Source organism: Micropterus salmoides, unplaced genomic scaffold (genome assembly GCF_014851395.1).
Source record: "Micropterus salmoides isolate LMB-PRFRI ecotype aquatic unplaced genomic scaffold, ASM1485139v1 Ms_hic_scaffold_18, whole genome shotgun sequence".
NCBI classification, from domain to species: domain Eukaryota; kingdom Metazoa; phylum Chordata; class Actinopteri; order Centrarchiformes; family Centrarchidae; genus Micropterus; species Micropterus salmoides.
The window spans coordinates 13,541,890-13,559,062 of record NW_024040928.1 but is presented as its reverse complement, the minus strand read 5'-3'; the positions used below and the strand labels follow the sequence as shown (position 1 = coordinate 13,559,062).

General features: G+C 41.2%; 2 protein-coding genes across 4 annotated transcripts in view; both read right to left on the bottom strand.

Moving 5' to 3' along the window:
* Positions 1–31: 31 nt before the first annotated feature.
* On the bottom strand, positions 32–8,278 carry slc2a12 (solute carrier family 2 member 12). The gene is made up of 6 exons (XM_038726630.1): positions 8,130–8,278; positions 6,218–6,335; positions 2,573–3,841; positions 1,932–2,054; positions 1,194–1,326; positions 32–1,098 (listed from the first exon to the last, which is right to left on the bottom strand). The coding sequence occupies exons 2-6, from the start codon at positions 6,309–6,311 to the stop codon at positions 1,008–1,010; spliced, it is 1,710 nt and encodes a 569-aa protein (XP_038582558.1). The 5' UTR covers positions 6,312–6,335; positions 8,130–8,278; the 3' UTR covers positions 32–1,007.
* A 4,747-nt stretch (positions 8,279–13,025) lies between these two features.
* Positions 13,026–17,173, bottom strand: part of sgk1 (serum/glucocorticoid regulated kinase 1) — a 33,954-nt gene continuing 29,806 nt past the window's right edge. For all 3 annotated transcript variants that reach the window (XM_038726664.1, XM_038726663.1, XM_038726662.1), the window contains 8 exons: positions 17,043–17,118; positions 16,715–16,903; positions 16,491–16,622; positions 15,492–15,728; positions 15,291–15,386; positions 14,982–15,137; positions 14,779–14,868; positions 13,026–14,564 (listed from right to left, as the gene is read on the bottom strand). In XM_038726664.1, the coding sequence (XP_038582592.1) occupies positions 14,397–14,564; positions 14,779–14,868; positions 14,982–15,137; positions 15,291–15,386; positions 15,492–15,728; positions 16,491–16,622; positions 16,715–16,903; positions 17,043–17,118 (1,144 nt within the window). In that variant the 3' untranslated portion in view covers positions 13,026–14,396. The remainder of the gene's footprint in view (positions 14,565–14,778; positions 14,869–14,981; positions 15,138–15,290; positions 15,387–15,491; positions 15,729–16,490; positions 16,623–16,714; positions 16,904–17,042; positions 17,119–17,173) is intronic.

Here is a 17,173-nt window from a genome sequence, read left to right as displayed (position 1 = left end):
TGTAACTTGACAAAAAAGATAAGGATATGTATTTAAGTATAAGTAATTTTAATTGTGAACAGGTCCACATAACCCATTCTTTCTTGCAGTAAAACATCCCACTTATTAATCAACTAAGTATAATTTTGGCATTACTGACATAAGTAAAAACATTACCAGTAGACCTCGAGTTGAGCTTTTTTGCTTCATTGCTTGTTTTTGAGGATTCAGCAATCAAGCACACTGCAGCTGAATGTTGATTCAGTATCATTTTCTTGTTGGCCTGTTCCCATAAAATGCAAAGGAGGAGACAACTGTGACCGTCCATAGTTTTTGTCGATTATAGTGTGCCAAAACTGGTATGACTGGTGCGTCTGGTTTGAGCCGTATTAGTCTTTACATTAAACAATGAAACATTTGAAGTGATTAGGTGGATTTTTCTGTTTTCTAGTTCATCGTTGATTTCCCTGTGATCACCCAAGACAGATTTTTTTGTAAATGTTCATCACAATATCAGGTCAAAATGGAAAAGACTGTAGTGGTCATTCAAGGGGCGTCATTGGTTTTACTGGCTGGTGGGGAGTCAATTTTATACTGGAGTTAAGAGAACATGTTCCTTTCTGCTTTATTGTAGTTGTATTCTTAAATATAGAAGGGGTAAAGAAGCAAGGAATTAAATAAATATATATTTTTTATATAATCACATTTTCAAACCCCATTGTTGACCTTTCTTTACTTCCCTTTAACCAGCAAGAGCAAACCCTGAACTATCCCAATTTGGGCAAAATCACAAATACCTCTCCATTTTTTAATACTTGACCTTTCCTGTTGTTTTCATCCTTCACATACAGTGTATAGCTAAAACCAACTATATGACAGAGACAGTATTATAGGAATCAGCTGGATCTGCAGGGATGTACACATGTGGGTGAGATGTAGAAGTTGTACCCAAAATTCTTAATTGCTAATTTATTGTCCTCGTTGCTGCTCCTTCAGCTGAGGTGTACAGTTGTGGTCTGTTAAAAGGGTCAGACGTTTGCTGGACTCTCTGCGGACATGCTGCTGATCAGGCTCTCCTGAGGCTGAACCTGTCTATAGAGCCTCACCTCAAAAGGCTTCCTGGCAAAGCAGAGAAAGCACAGACGGAAGACAGAGAAATTCAGAAACTAGCTTACTAGTTAAACTGAGGACATTGATTTGTGTGTAAAACTCACTTCTTCGCCAGTTCTTTTGATATCTCCTCTAGCGTGCGACCTTTGGTCTCAGGGATACAGAGGATGACAAACACCAAGAGAACAAAGCTCATGGCAGAGTAGAGGAACATCACGTTGGGAACACCAATCTTTTCTAGAAAAACAACAGTTAAAAAATACGTATCCTCAAACCTTAGTCAGCACACTTGTTTGTTGTTTTGCTTGCTTTAACCTTGCTCTGCTACAGTTGTGATGACGTTTAGATGTACTCGACAGACAAAAGGTATGTCTATGACTTTCAGTTGCTGCTAAACCCTAAAGAATGGTGCATTTCAAAGATTGCAAATTTGAATAGTGACTGAACTGATTTCGGCGCAATGTTTTTGTTTCGCTAAATCCTACAGTATTATAACCCCATGACGGGTGGCCGGTCTAACTAACCAATAGTAGAAGGTGAGACACAAGCCACCTCTTTCAGGAAGTTAAATGTGTTTTGTGAAATATCTGGTTATAAACAGTGAGTTTGCTGCTTACTGTTACAAACTTTACACACATTCATCCTTGCCTGTCCTGGACAAAAGGTAAAAATACAATGTGAAATGTGTAAAGCTGTGCCACAGTTAAAATGTGTGTCTACTTGTAATTACTGTTTGCAGAACAGAAATAAATAACAAAGTTTTAAGGCCGCTTCTGTAAAATCATAGCTCTACCACAACTAGCTTGAACCTACAATTTAATCAATTATAACCACATACGCACCTGTAAATGTGAGGAAGGTTACTGAGATAAGCAGGTTTGTGGCCCAGTTTACAGCTGACACCACGGACACGGCCCTGCCTCTGACTCCCATTGGAAAGATCTCACTGAGAACCACGTACACCACTGGAAAGGAAAGAAAGACACAATTACCGCGACAAAAAGGGGGCATGAATACAAATTACATGATGTAGAATAGCTTTTTACAATTTTGATATTTGACAATTTTGTGTGGGGAGTTAAAAGCCATGTTTAAAGCTTTAAAGCCACGCTGCTTTATCTGGGGCGCTTCAACCAAACCTTACCTAAGCCTAGTTATTGTGTGATAACCATTGTTGTACTTCGTACTTACAAGCTGCAGCCCGTGAGTGAATATGGATCATAGCGGCTGTTTTATATTGCAGACAGAGCAGAAATGGCCTGGTGTATTTGGGCAAAATGCCAAAGCATGAAAGTCAAATGTGGGCACACTGAAATGCACATATGCAATCTGTCATTTAGAGATAAATGGCCTGAGGGTGTCCTGAAGATAAAATACAGTGTAGGTGACCAGTTACTGGTTCATTTTCATTTGTGTGTGTGTGGATGTGTGTGAGTGTGTAAAGGGAGTGAGCAAATAATAATATGAATGAATGGGTGCTTACTTGGTCCGAGGCTAATGGAGAAGGCTGCCACATACACCAGCAAGCTGATCAGTGATGCCAACTTCAGTGAGGAAGACACTTCTACATTAGTCTCTCCTCCCCCCTGCTCCTCTTTCCCATCCTCCTCACTGTTCCATTGGTTGGGGAGGTGAGTAGTAAAAATGTCACTGTCCAAGTCTGTGATGGTTGTGTTTACATCCCACGGCGTATCTGTGTGGTTTATTATAGTCTGGCTTCTACACAGGCTGGTGAGGTGAGTGTGGCTTTGCAGTGTCAGTATACCAAGTGCTGCTAACGACATTCCCATTGCGACGGCGCCCACACACAAAAAGCTCTTGGGTCCCACGCGGTCGACCAGCAACACGGCCGGAATGGTGCCAATTACTTTGACTACTCCGAACCCCGTGGAGGCCAAGGTTGCTGCGGAGTCACTGTTGAAGCCTACACTGCGGAGAAGTGGTGAAGCGTAGGAGAGGATGTTGGGCTGACCGGTAACCTGCTGAAGGAAGACTAGGGCAACGCCTGTTAGCAGCCGTGACCGTAAGTTGGCCTTGGCACTGAACAACTCCCAGAAACTATGCTCTGATTCCTCTTTAAGTCCTGTCTGGATGTCTCTGAGCTCCAATTCCACTTGCTCCTGAACCCCACCTCTCATTTTGGTCAGCACTATCCTGGCCTGTTCCACTTTACCCCTGGCAACAAGGAAGCGTGGGCTGGGTGGGAGAAACAAGAGTACACTGATCTGCAGCAGCGCAGGGGGGATTACTAGTCCAAATGTATACGCCCAGCCGTGGGGCAAAGTAGCAAAGGCGTAACTGCAGCTGAATCCCAGCATTACACCCACAACCAACATCAGCTCGTACAGCGTCACCAGCAGACCCCTCCTCTCCCTCGGTGAGATCTCTGCAATGTACAGACACGCTCCTGTCCCTGACAGCGCCGTTCCCATGCCAACTATGACCCGACCCAGTGTGAGTGCAACAAGTGAGGTGACGGCGATGAGCACGACACTCCCTCCGACCACCAGGCCAGCACTAAGGAGCAAAGAGCAGCGGCGGCCGTAGCGATCCAGAATGGGACCTCCGGCCAGGCACATCAGGAGAGCGCCGAGCAGGTGGGAGCTGACCAGCAGTTCCTGTTCCCTGCAGGAGAGGGAGAGGAGGTCCCGCAGCTGCAGCAGGACTCCAGAGGTCAGGCCCATTTCGTAGCCCAGCATAAGGCCGCTCAGCGAGGCCGCTACAGCCGCTACCACCACCAGCCAGCTGCAGCCTGGAGAGAGGGAAACAGAAAGAGAGTCAGAGAATATACTATAAGAAAACAGCTGCACAAAAAAGTCCTGGTCCCATTGTTCTCGGCCCCAGGCAACGTGATTTCACAAAGTCCCATTCCTGACACAGTATTTGGAGACTTTGCACCCGTCTATACTCAGGCTTATGCTGGTCACGCAGTTTAAGATTGTAAGGTTCAGGTATTGGACCAAAGACAGATAATGTATTTCTACTTGACACACCACAGCCTAAGAAGTAAGAAAAAAGTAGACTTTGTTTTTTGTAAATCAAAGTATTACATATTGTCATGTGAGTTAAATCTAATGTTTTCTCATCCAAACACATGGCTCGTGCATCGTTACAGCCAGTATATTTCTCTCCTATTGAGCCATTTGTCGTCCTCATTTTTCAGTGTTTTCAAACATGTAATCTTTATATCGGTTAGTCCCAATATATGCAGATGGTCTCATGTGCAGTTGCTGTAATCAGGTTAAGAACACGACAATCTCACCAAAATCAGGATTGTCAGACAGCAGTAGGTTGTCAATGAAAAGGATACAAAGTATAACATTGCATCCATTCCGTGTCATAGCAAGTAACAAACCTTCAGTCAGTGAAATGAGTTACAGTAAAAATGAGTCTGATTTAAATCTCCTATCAAAAGAGGTGTTGTACAAACAAGAATAACATTGGATGGATGAGATAGAAAATCAACTTCATTCTGTGTTTGGGTGTGGGGCACTGGTTTTGGAGTAAAAAGCAGACACTAGTACATGGGGAAATGACCATTCCACAAAGGACAAATGCAAAAACTTAATCATTACTGTAGGGCTGACCCCCAATAGTCGAAAATTCGATGCTTCGATGGGCTTCGCATCGAAACAAGGATCATGTCATTTTGGCAATATGGGGGTGCTCAACGTCTGATTTTATATAAAACTACCAGTTTTCTCCCAATAAGTTAATATACAGTCTATTACAATATACATTTCAACATTTAATGCTGTAAATTTGAAAAAGTTTGAAAAGAAAAAAAGCTTTTAATAAATGTTTTTAAAGTGCGTGAATAAATCCAGAATTGTAACCCTAACCCTCAAGGCAGGGGCCATCAGTGCGCATGAGTAGGCATAGCTGTGTGTGTGTGTGAGTGTGTAGTGGCAGAAGAGGAACTTGCTGTGGAGACGGAGCCTTAACTTCACCGTTGTTCTGCAGAGTTGTCCGCACCTCGCAGGACGTTCGGATCATTTATCACCATTGATGAACCACACAAAGAATATTACATCGTTTTAAATAGGACTAGAAATAGACCCGTGAGAAACCACGATGTGCATGCAGCTGTCGGCTGCACGGCATGCATGCAAAACTCTTCACAAGACCGGTGAATGATAGGCGAGCAGAGAGAAAAGGGTCAACAATAAGACTTGGTTTAGCTGGAAATGTACAGTGTAAGTTACAGTGACTAATGAACAGAGACTACAGCTCTGGAGCTTGTCACGATTAAAGCGGAGCTACCGTGTGTTCCCTCCGCCCCCAATCGCCGCACACAAACACAGCACATGATTCAACTATGTAAATCCTTAGTCGGGGACAGCCCTACATTACTGATATATGCTGCTCTTATATGCTGCTCTTGTATTGACCCAAAGAGTTAAAATCCTGTTCACAATTGTTAGCAAGTAAAAATGTTTTATTTTTTTAAAATGTCCACAAACATACAGAAACAATTTTGCCTCAGTAAATATTTAATGCAAGGCAACAGATTAAATATGTGTCCAATGAAGCCAGCTCTTCAAATCATAACAAAGATAAAGAAGAAAGTTAACTGGATAAATGAACTGGATGTTTGTTAAGATTCACATGCAGTTAGGTTTGTGATGAGTGTCACATTTTTGGTATTTAGCCAAGGTCAGAGTGACAAACAACTCTTGGATTCATCATTAATCAGCGTTTGAAGAAGAGGCCAAAGAAGTTCAACACGATGCAAATTACATTTGCTGAATGACCTACAGGAGGTAGGTGGTCATGTTCTTGGAAATGCATATATGGACCACTCTGGAAGCAGGACCTTTATATCAGTCCAAGTTCCAGATTTGCACGGGGTCTGTTAACCATATCTAGATAACTTATTTAAACTGCTTCTTGGAACTAGCTCCAGGTTAAAAATATTGATTTTTCAGAATAATCAAGTCTTAGCCTCAAGTGTTTATGGAGGCTCAGTGGTGAAAGCCACATAAAGCAAGCTGTAGGGCGGAGCACATTTAATCTGAATTCAGCAAGCACACCTTCAATAAACATCACAATTAACATGCCTATGGCTTAGACCTGTCTTTAAAATGTTATTTTATCTATTTAAAATACCACTGGTATCTGTGTGTACCTGGGCCTCTGGGTGGGGCCAGCTTCTGGGTCTCAGAGGAGGGGTTACAGGGGAGGTAGATGGTCATCTTCTTGATCTCACTGTTGGGGTCCATCGTCAAACGCCTCTAACAGTAGGCCTAGGCAAAAGAGATACAAACCAACACATTCAAACTGCAACATGACTTACATTGAGAAATACAAACACATTTGTCTACAAAACCCTTTTTTTATTTTCACAAAAGAAGCCAAATGTTATTAGTAGTCGACTGATATGGGTTTTTCAATGGCCGAGGTTGATGCTGGCATTTAGCGAGCAGGGCGGCCGACTGCCAATATATAATGCCAATATCAAAGAAATATAATGTAAAATTTCATTACTCCGTGCACAGCACAATCTAATATACATGCTTATCTTAGCGAGTAACATGTTGATTTAGATGGAATATAAATTAATTAATAAAACAGAAAAATACATTGGGTTTTGCTGTAGATTTCAGAACATGACTGCTGTTTTTAGGGAGAGTGGGGTTCAGTTTGTCAGAAGTGACATCATTCAACTGCATTATTCTCTACAGTATACCATCCATCCATCCATCCATCTTCATCCGCTTATCCGGGATCGGGTTGCGGGTACAGTATACCAATATATATTTAACGCTAGCTAGTAATGGTTTTAGATTAACGTGCTGTAATTTTTTTACTTACATTTACTCATTTGGCAGATACTTTTATCCATTTGAGGAACAATATACAAGCATCAATAAAGAATCAATACAGTAAGAGATCTACAAGTTAGGATAATATCTCACCCTCATGAGTGCAGGTACTGGCTGATGATTGTATTGGCCTATACAATAACTTCACCTTAAAAATAGTCTAAAGTCAGACAAAACATGGGTTTCAATCAAGAACTATCTGATCAAAACAAGTAAACAAGATTACAAATCTGTGCAGACATTTAATGCCACCTCTCGGTATATGACAACCTTCCATAGATGGCAGTGATGAAAAGGACTGAGGTTTGATACGAGCCCTCCCCCGTGGAAGAAGTTTCAATTCATTCTTGTGCAACTGCATGTCCTTTGGCTCTGAATATAGGAACATCAATGAGGGAACAGTGTGCTGCTCACATTTGATTCAGAAAATCAGTCCCATTTGTTCATAAAATGCCTTTTTAAGCATACTAAATACTTTATACCCTAAACTTAGACTAACCACCATACCCAACAAGTAAGCCATCATTCGCTGTCTCCAAAATACAGATTAAACCAATCCTGGTGCTGGGATAAAGATGGACATTTTAACCATCATCAGACCAGTTCCCCTGGATACAATGGCAGTGGCTTCCAAAGAAATCCCTGTCATAAATACCATCTCTATGAAGCTCACAATGGACAGCTTCAGCTGTTTCTGTGAGATGATGATTGAATTACTTGCTAAGACTGTAATTCTGTAGTGTGTAGTGTTTGTGGAGCTTTGACCTTTAACCTCACTTTACAGATTTTTTATTTTGTTGCCTGTCCTGGACATAAGTGGTTTTGGGAGACTGTTCCCCAGTCGTCCCAATAAGTGCACTTGCCATAACATCTTATGGTTGTCATAATTAATAAGTGTGTAATAACTGAGACTACTGAATGAGACGCCTTCCTTTTCTATGTGTGTTTTCTGTTTGTCTGTCCCATCAAAGTCCTCAACTTGAGCTAAAACGTGGCATGGTCATTTCGTGGAAGCCAGAAACCATAGACCACCAAGGAAAACACAACGTCTAAACAGCAAAAGCCAAAGTTAGTTGCTTTTTTAAAAAACAATGACTTCAAGTACGGGCTCGTCCACTGGGTGAATGCAAAGTATGCGTGTTTCGCTACATGAAAAGGCTCAGTAAACAAGTATTTAACTTGTAATAAAAGCTATATCCAGTGACACTTCCCTACCTGACGCCCCAGCTGTGTCTCCGGTGTTTGCTTAAATTGGTGTGGCCTGACCCATTCGTTTTCTCCTGCAGACTTTTCCTTTGCTCCCAACTCTTCTTTCGCTGTGTCGGCGCGCGCACGCAGCTTGTTTTGGTAACGCACTTCTTTAGCCCCGCCCATGTCCGCCCAGACCACCAATAGGAAACGTGGATTCTGCCTGAGAACGCTCAATGTCATCCTATTGGTCCAAACGTGTCTGTCAGGTGGTGTTGTGTGTTCCTTTGCACTAATGTGTCTGGTAAGGTCTAAAGAGTCACTAATGAGCTTTTATTTCTCTGTGCTGTTTTTAAAAAATTATATTCCAGCTGCAATTACAGGTTATTGTGATTCTCTGTTGTGATCATCACTATAAAGGTACCAGAAATAGAACACACCTGTATCAATAATTTATCTCATATTGCATATGAAAACAAACGGGGAGGCCACCTGTTGTTTCGCTCAGTTCCAGTGTCCCGTCTCTACGATTGCAGCAGGACTGAGCTGTCAGACCTGCCCTGCTGCTTCACACATGACCGAATGTGGCTTCGTGTGCCGGTTAGGCTCTGTATGTGCTTGGCCTACTTTTCCAGTGTTGGATTATTATAGGATCCAAAGTTTGACCTGTTTTAACCACTGTCATTTGAACCTCAGTGTGCATGTCTGCGTGTGTATGTGTGGGCGCGCTGCGTACACGTGTCTTATGTAATAACTAGACAGATTGGCTCTTACAATGTCAGCAAATAATCACGTGATTATTAGATTATTATATTATCATTTGGCGGGGTACCTTTGGATAGTCACAGGTGTCTTATCTAGGTTTAGTCCTGGGGCTTAGATACCATATTGGAATGCTGTTTTAACAATCAAAACCCGATAGCATAACTCAGCACATAGCCGAGTCAAACAAACTGTTAATTCAAGACAGTCATTTGATTGAAGGTCTACTCTGACCAACTAAGTTACCTGAAAAGTCACTTTTAGGATGAACGAGAGACGGCTTACTCACCCAGTAGAAAAATACTTAATGTTGGTTCCTGCATATGAAAACAAATTAATGTTTGTTTTGATTTGAAGTGGCTGAAGTATCCAGATCCTATATGAGTAGGAAGACAGCAGCATAGTGTAAAAATACTCCATTACCATTACAAGAGTCCTGTATTCAAAATTATACTGTTAACATTATATTAAGCAAGGTTTTTACAGGTGATTTAAAAAACAATCTGTTGCTATTGTCATTATAATTAAGCAATGAAGAGATTAACTGTAATTTTTGGCAATATTGTTGTTACACATTCATGCCAATAAAGCTAATTTGAATTTGATTTGTGATGTATCACTTTACTTGAGGGGGCACAAAAAGAATTACTAATCATTAAGTAATTAGTAATTAATAGTTTTAACCTTAGAGTTATCTTATACTTTTTTATTTAAAAATGATTAATCAACAACTTGACACTTGCCCCCTTTTCATTACTTTCTCCCAAAATGACAAAGAGAGAGAGAGAAAAAAATATTCTGTTTCAGCGATCTGCTTGTGAGTATAGAGTGACTTCTGCAGTTGAAATCAAAAAATTCAAACTGTATAATAAATGCATCTGGATCCATTCAGATTCAGGTTATGTTTCCAAATGTAAAAAGGCTCAGTTTGCTAGCACCTGTAAGGTTTATGACTAATGTCTTGTGTCAACGACTTTCCTCACATGGCATGTTGAATTAAACATTGTCTAGAAATTACACAATATTTATGACATGTGTATAATCCCATATTAAAGAAGTGGTTTTGCACTGTCGGCAAAGCTGATGCCTTAGTGCATGTATGTAGTGAACAGACCTCTGATAAACTGAGTGTGAGTAACCACTACATTTACATTGATTAATTTAGCTGATGCTTTATCCAAAGCTACTTACAATTGCTATACATGTCAGAGGTCTCACATTGGAGCAGCTAGGGTTAATTGTCTTGCTCAGGAACACAATGGTGGACAGTGTGGGGGATTGAACCCAGGTCTCTCTCACACCAAAGGCATAGTCTTATCTATTGCGCCATTACCACCCCCACTACTCTTACCACCCTCATAAAAAACATTATAAAAAGTGATAAAATGGTAATAATGTCCGTTCCTAATGAAAGACATGGATTCATCCGCTCCATGCTTCTCATCTCGCTCTCCTGCCTCTACTTTTACTGTTCTGTCTGTTTCTATCATCCTTGAAGATTTACCATTCCTCACTGTGTACACCTCAGTGAACCATGTCCATTAAAACATTGTTCAGGCCACCAACAAACTCAAGCACTGTGTCTTTAATGTCATATGTGCTGCCCACCTGAGTTTTGGCAAACACAAAGGGTTTACTTTCAGTTCAAGGCTTAGCCAGCAGATGGCAGTGCAGGACTTTGGCTGCTAAGCAGTTCTGGAAAATGTCTTCAGCCCAAAACAATTTTACAAAGACAGAGCTATTACAGTTTTTCCTCATTCACAGTACATTTCTCAGATCAGAATTGAAATTCTCATCATAAAAGCAATTTCTCATAGTTTTGAACAAATTGCAAATGCTTTGACACATTGAAGCAAATAATTATGTACAATTGTCTGCTGTTTCCTACAATATAAATTGGTTATGTCATGCTGATCACAATGAATTATACTGGTTTTCTGTTGAATAGTCTTACCCCCCAAAACTTTTAGTCAAGTTCTTTGCATAAGTCACTACATGCGAAATGGCTGAACACGTTGTCAAAGTTGAATAAAGTCAATCTTTATTGTTCATTCTTCACATTCAAGTATATAGCTAAACAAAATGTTGTTTTGTACAGACCATGGTGCATAAACAAAATAAGAACAGACAACAACAAATCACAACATCCTACAGTAGCAACACAGCCCTCACACCATTCACCCGATACACACAATACCATACACAGTGAACAGTAAAAATACACAGTGAGCAGTGAATAGTGCAATACATATAATATACACCAGTAGATGAATATACTTATTTATTTATCTATATCTGTCAATCATATTTTCTACACGTCTATTAGACTTTTTTTTGGTAAGTGTCTCCTTACTGTAATTGATGAAGATAGCCATTGTGATGTGGATAAGAATCTGTGACCTGACAGACAGGTACATCAGCCTAAGGAGTGTTTTACATGCTTACATTTCTAATTTTGTAATTCCGTTGTACTATGCTGTGCTGTAATACAGTCCTTTCTTTTTCTTTTTCTGCATCACAATGACATGGTCTGTCAACAAATTGTATTTGTTGTATGAACAGTGAAAACGTAACTGTGAATCCGGTCCAATCTTTTGCAATGTATAACTTTATACTGTTGAAAATGATATGACAATTTGAAAAAGTGCAGCCTTGTGCATTTTCAATCATTGTCATCAAAACGTTAGCCATAGTTTACATCAGAAAACACTTATATTGATATTGTTATATTGATAACATGACTAAACATTTTGACTATCTTGTTCATAAACAATGACACAATGACTTGTCATTCTGATGGCACTGACATGTTCAATGACATAAAGATTTCCTTTTGAGAGATAGACTAAGGATTTTGAGAAAGTTACGGGCTTTTGCAGGTAATCCACTGTGTTATGCTCTTTGTTCAATATGTTTCGAGAAATGCACTTACCGTTTTGCAAATGTTAGGGATGATTCGAGAAATGTACCAAAGTGAGTGAGAAAAACTGTAAGAACAGCTGAGCTAACAGTACACAGTACTCTGATAGTACTCAAAATATTTCACACTGTCACATTTTCTCCACACCTAGCAGCTTTTTTTGGTGCCTTTATTATGGTTGGCACAAAATAAATAACTGTTTTCGCTCTCTGAAAGACCAATGGACAATAATGAGGAAGACGATGATAATAAAAACTACTGTGACAGTGGTTAAGTGTTTAAGTAATAACAGTGCATACATAAAAAGGGTGCAGTGGAAGGTAGTGATTTGAATAGGCTGTAATATCAGTTATAACACATGCCTATCATTTTAGATAAAGAGCTGCTCCAAAAGATGTTCTCAGGATTTTCTGGAAAAACCCTGATGTTCTATAGTGACTTCTAACTAAATAAAACATTTTACTCAATTATATATCTGTTGATAAACCTTGTGTGGACATTGTAAAACTGGGTTCACTGAATTTCCAAGCAACTTCTCAGACCAACAAAGTCAAATGGTTGACTGGACAAGTCAAGTCAAGTTAAGGGTTTTATAGCTTTCTGCCGGGACACCCTTCCCACAGTCCTCTTATAATGTAAATCTTTGACTTTCCCCTCTTTCCAGGAAGTTAGAGGTCAGAGGTCACCTACACAATAACTCCTTAAAGACACTCACTAAAGATACTGTTACCCATGGACACAACCTTGAACTCCAGTAGGACTGTCTGGCTCATCAACACACCATCCTGCTGTAATCTTATTGAAAGCACAGTATTTTATTTACATTATTCCTGCTTGAATTGTCATTCATGCAATGCAGCTTTTGTATCAAAATCAATGCTCAAATTATTGCTCAGGTGCAATATTAAGCTGCTCTGCTGAATTGGGTTCATGAATATCTTTTGACCTGTAGTGGCCTAATTAGTCAATAATTTGCCTGCAAACAGATTCTCACACACACACACTTGGATGTGACCATCATTGTTGTGTAAGCTTGCTGAATCATGGAGGGAGGTAAAGTCCGCTCTACAGTGGGACTTCTGGCAGTGGTCAATAGATCAAGACCCTTCCAGGTAGGGCTAATGTTTACCATTTGACAAGATACTGTAAAAATGATTTGTATATTTTAAAAGGAAAGTCCATAAATTGAAGCCACTTCATGCACATGCAGTCAATTTATCAAGCATTAAAAAACAAGGTTATAAGGTATAATAAAGTTAAACTTTTATTGCAAACAAACATACTCACATAAATCAATTTTACAATTTACAGTACATTTAACATGAATTGTTACATATATATTTAAGCATACCTTTAGTCATTTTTTTATTCAATATACATTAAAACTAATACACGACTCCAAATATACAAACAAACTTAAATACCGTCAAACTGCATTACAGCAATATTAAAATGGAATGTTCAGTTTCTATGTTGTCGGCCCAGCTGAAGGCCGTCGTTTCATTATTGTGAGGCCAATGGAAGACTATATGAGGGGGACGCTTTGGCAAGCAGGACTACACAAACATGTCTGAACACATCACTGTCTTTCTCACCTAGCAGCAGTGCTCTCTCTCTCTCTCTCTCTCTCTCTCTCTCTCTCTGCATTACCATCAATTGTTTTCTGTGCAAATGAAGGTATGAAACATCCTTTGAGTTCCTGCGTCTCGCGTGTTAAAGATAGACAGGTGTATTAATTTAGTGCTACATCATTCCTCTCTGGTGACAGCTCCTCCCACCTGCGGTCAGGTGTGGAGTGGACGAAGCGCTGTGACATTAAGAATGACACAGGCAAACCCAAAAGATGTGAATTTTGATGGAGAGAAAACAAAGTAAAGGCACATTTGAGAAAAAAAAAACACACATAAAAACATCCCCCTCTGTAACATTCAGCTTCAAATGACTCCCTTTTCAAACACACAGAAAGCAAATGATAAGAAACTAAAAGCACCAAAATGAATGTCATCTCCAACCTACTCATTTAAATACAACAGGTAGGTCCCCATGGGTGGTCAGACAGAATCTCATGAGAGAAGACGTCTCGCTACAGAGGTGTGGAGAGAGGTGGAAATCATTATTAGGGCTTATACAGTACGTTCCAGCAATCCTCTTTTGAGAAAAGGTGGAAATTGATGTGTATGTGCTTGTCAGTTGTGGCCTCAGGGTCGAGGTGGGCTTTTAAGCTGCCTGAGCTATGTGCAAAGGACCTCCACTAATGGGTAAGAGATGGGCAATTGAAGGCTGCAGAGCATTTGTGTCTGTTGTGGTTGAAGAATTTGTGCGTTGGTAAATCAGGGTAAGGTGGAGGATTACAACCCCATTCAGTCATTTAATTATGGCAGGTATCCTCTTGTAGCAAGTCTTCTTAAATGCATTCAAGAGTAGGAGAGATCATGGCAAGTACACGTGTAAATTAATTGCAGATGCAGAGTCGTTGCAGGGTTTGGTTCAGAAATATCCACCATCCTGATGGGAAATGTAAGGTGGGGTCAAGATGCAAGTCCATGGACACGCTACAGTTCATGTCCTGTGAGTCTGAATTGGTGTCCATATTGACTGCCTGTGTTTAAATCCTATAGGTAAGAGTCCATTGATGGGGCGTAGGAGAAGCCCACGAAGGCCTCGGCAGCCTCTTTGATGCTGGCCGTGACGAGCGCGCTGTCTGGGGAACAGCCAATTGAGCTGGGTACTGGCTCATCTGTGAACTCTGGATCAAAGTGCCGCAGGTCGTTGGGTCCCGTCTGCAGGGGAGGAGGGAGGGAAGGAGAGGGGGAGACAACAAGGGATTAGTCACGCTGTAAAATACCATGCCATAATTGGAAACGTTTTAATTCGCAGCGAAGATGCCCTGTGCTCCTGATACAGTTATGTTAATGTAAATTCTGAGGACTAAGAAGAAGTCTATGGTAGATCTGCCATCATCAGCACTTATTGGAGCATTAAAAAGGAACTTACCACGTTGGGGTTGAAGGGAGGGGTGATCTTCTTTGCATTGAGGTCATCCCAGTTGATGGGGGAGAAGAATATGTGGTTCTTAATTTCAATCTGTGAAGAGACAGAAATAACAAATAATTACATGATGTCCTTTAACAAAAACAACATGTATAAATACACACACACACACACACACACACACACACACACGACCAAACACTTACAAAGTCCTCAGTGCAGCCCAGCCTCTTAGTGCGGTCCTTCTGCAGCAGGCCCTCCAGCAGGTGCCTGGCTGCGTTGGAAATGTTGGGTTTCAGCTGCAGTGGCTTGTTCAGGATGTTGTCGTACATCTCCGCTGTGTTACGGCTGTAGAACGGAGGCTGGGGGAGGGACAAAAAGAACTGATTAGCATCTTGGCAACAACAAGGAGCAAGGCATCCACATGACCAACACTGATTGTATCATTGTAAATCTTGCATAAACTCAGTAGTATAGTACATATTTGTCATACTTAGAATATATATGTTACTCACCAAGCCATACAGCATCTCATAGAGAACAGCTCCTAAGCACCACCAGTCTACTGTCCTGTCATACGGCTGCTTGTGTAGAACCTCAGGAGCTAAATACTGAGAGAAGAAAACAGGGAGAAGTGGTAAGTCACTGAATATTTCAGAGTGCTGTCTTAACACAAAAACAAGTTAGCTCTGAATCACCAGATATTTTGTCCTTACCTCCGGCGTACCGCAGAAGGTCGATGTCGTCCCGTTGGGTTCAATGTTCTCCTTGCACAGGCCGAAATCTGTAAGAATGATGTGTCCCTGTGAGTCCAGCAGGATGTTCTCCGGCTTCAGGTCTCTGTAGACAATGTTGAGGGAGTGGAGGTAGCCCAGTGCGCTGGCGATCTCTGCTGCGTAGAACCTTGCTCTGGGTTCGAGGAAGCAGCGCTCTCTCTGTAGGTGGTAGAACAACTGGAAGAAAGAGAAAAACGAGAGTAAAGGGTTATTGCAACATGTGTTTGTGGTAACAAAAAGCTCATTTATGTTCTGGATGATCTACAAAAATCACATGAGCAGAGATGCTGGAAATTAGAAGGAGAAAGACCAACAATAAAAAGACAGGTGCAGAGACAGAGAGGAAACCGGATGGGAGGAAATAAAAAGGCAGGAAGGCGACAGCTTAAAAAGTCTGACAAGGGAAGACAGATGAAATGAGAGCCAAAGGTGGAGCTAGGGAGAGCAGCGGGAATGAGGGGAAAAAGAAGGGGAAGAAAAGAGAAAGGGGAGCAGGAGCGAAACTGCGTCCGGCTTCCTGATGAGGCCCATATTTAATCAGCACTGTCTTTGCTTGCCCAACAATCACAGGAAATTAGCTGGATTAGACACACACTGAGGCTGAATGGTGCTGCTAATTTTGGCCCCGAGTCTCTCCCGCTGTCCTAACCCACCCCGTGATTTCCTGAGAGGTGTTTCCTTTAGAGAAAGATTGACACAAAAAAAAGACAAGAGAGCGGCAGCCTCTATTCTGCTTCTCATGACAGGATATCCCCTCTGTCTGTCTGTGTTTCTGCCTCATCTGATTCCGGGCACTATATTATTCCTCTCTTTAAAATGTCCTCCTACCGTATTCCTACATCTTTAGCGCTTTCTTTAAATAGCCCACCTTCTCTGCTTCTCTTCTATCGTCTCTACTTCATGCACTTATCTTTTTTTTTCTGGCAGCCAGTAACTCACCTCTCCTCCATTGATGTAGTCCAAGATGAAGTAGAGTTTGTCCGCTGTTTGGAAAGAGTAGTGCAGGCCCACCAAGAACGGGTGCTTGACATTCTTTAGCAGCACATTCCTCTCTGACATGATGTGTTTCTCCTGAGGAATACAAAGAGCAGGGGGTTAGAGAGGTTCACCTTTTGTTGTGTGGGTTTCTTTCCAGTTGAAGGCATGGCTGCAGGTGCATTTACCTCCTTCTTCTTGAGGATGGCCTTTTTCTGTAAGACTTTGACTGCGTAAAATTGGTCATCTGTGCGATGGCGTGCGAGCAGGACCTTGCCGAAGCTGCCCTTGCCGATCACCTTGAGGAAGTGGAAGTCACTGGGTTTCGCCGAAGGGTTGGAGGATGGACCGAGGTTGATCTGTTGGGATGGACTAGGCTGTAAGGAAGAAAAGGATAAGGAAGTTAGAGCCATAATATAAATCCCAAAATGTAAATACAAACAGAGGGTTTGTATGTGTGTGTATGCGTGCATCTGCACATGTTGGAATGTAAACAAAGGAAGCAAATGTACTTACAGGGGGAGAGGGGTTTGTGTTCATGAGCTCAGCATCCTGAGGAGGACTCAAGTTCAGAATGGACTGAACTTCAGGACTGAAAAAACAAAGAGTTCAAACTTAGCATCAAAAGTATCCTAAATTGGTTTTAT

Bases quoted from the DNA above. Each gene is read 5' to 3' on its own strand.
- slc2a12 (XM_038726630.1), bottom strand. From the start codon at position 6,311: ATGGACCCCAACAGTGAGATCAAGAAGATGACCATCTACCTCCCCTGT. The intron at 3,842-6,217 runs GTACACACAGAT...CCCTCTCTCCAG, and splicing joins GGCCCCACCCAGAGGCCCAG to GCTGCAGCTGGCTGGTGGTG. The intron at 1,327-1,931 runs GTGCGTATGTGG...TTGTTTTTCTAG, and splicing joins AACCTTCCTCACATTTACAG to AAAAGATTGGTGTTCCCAAC.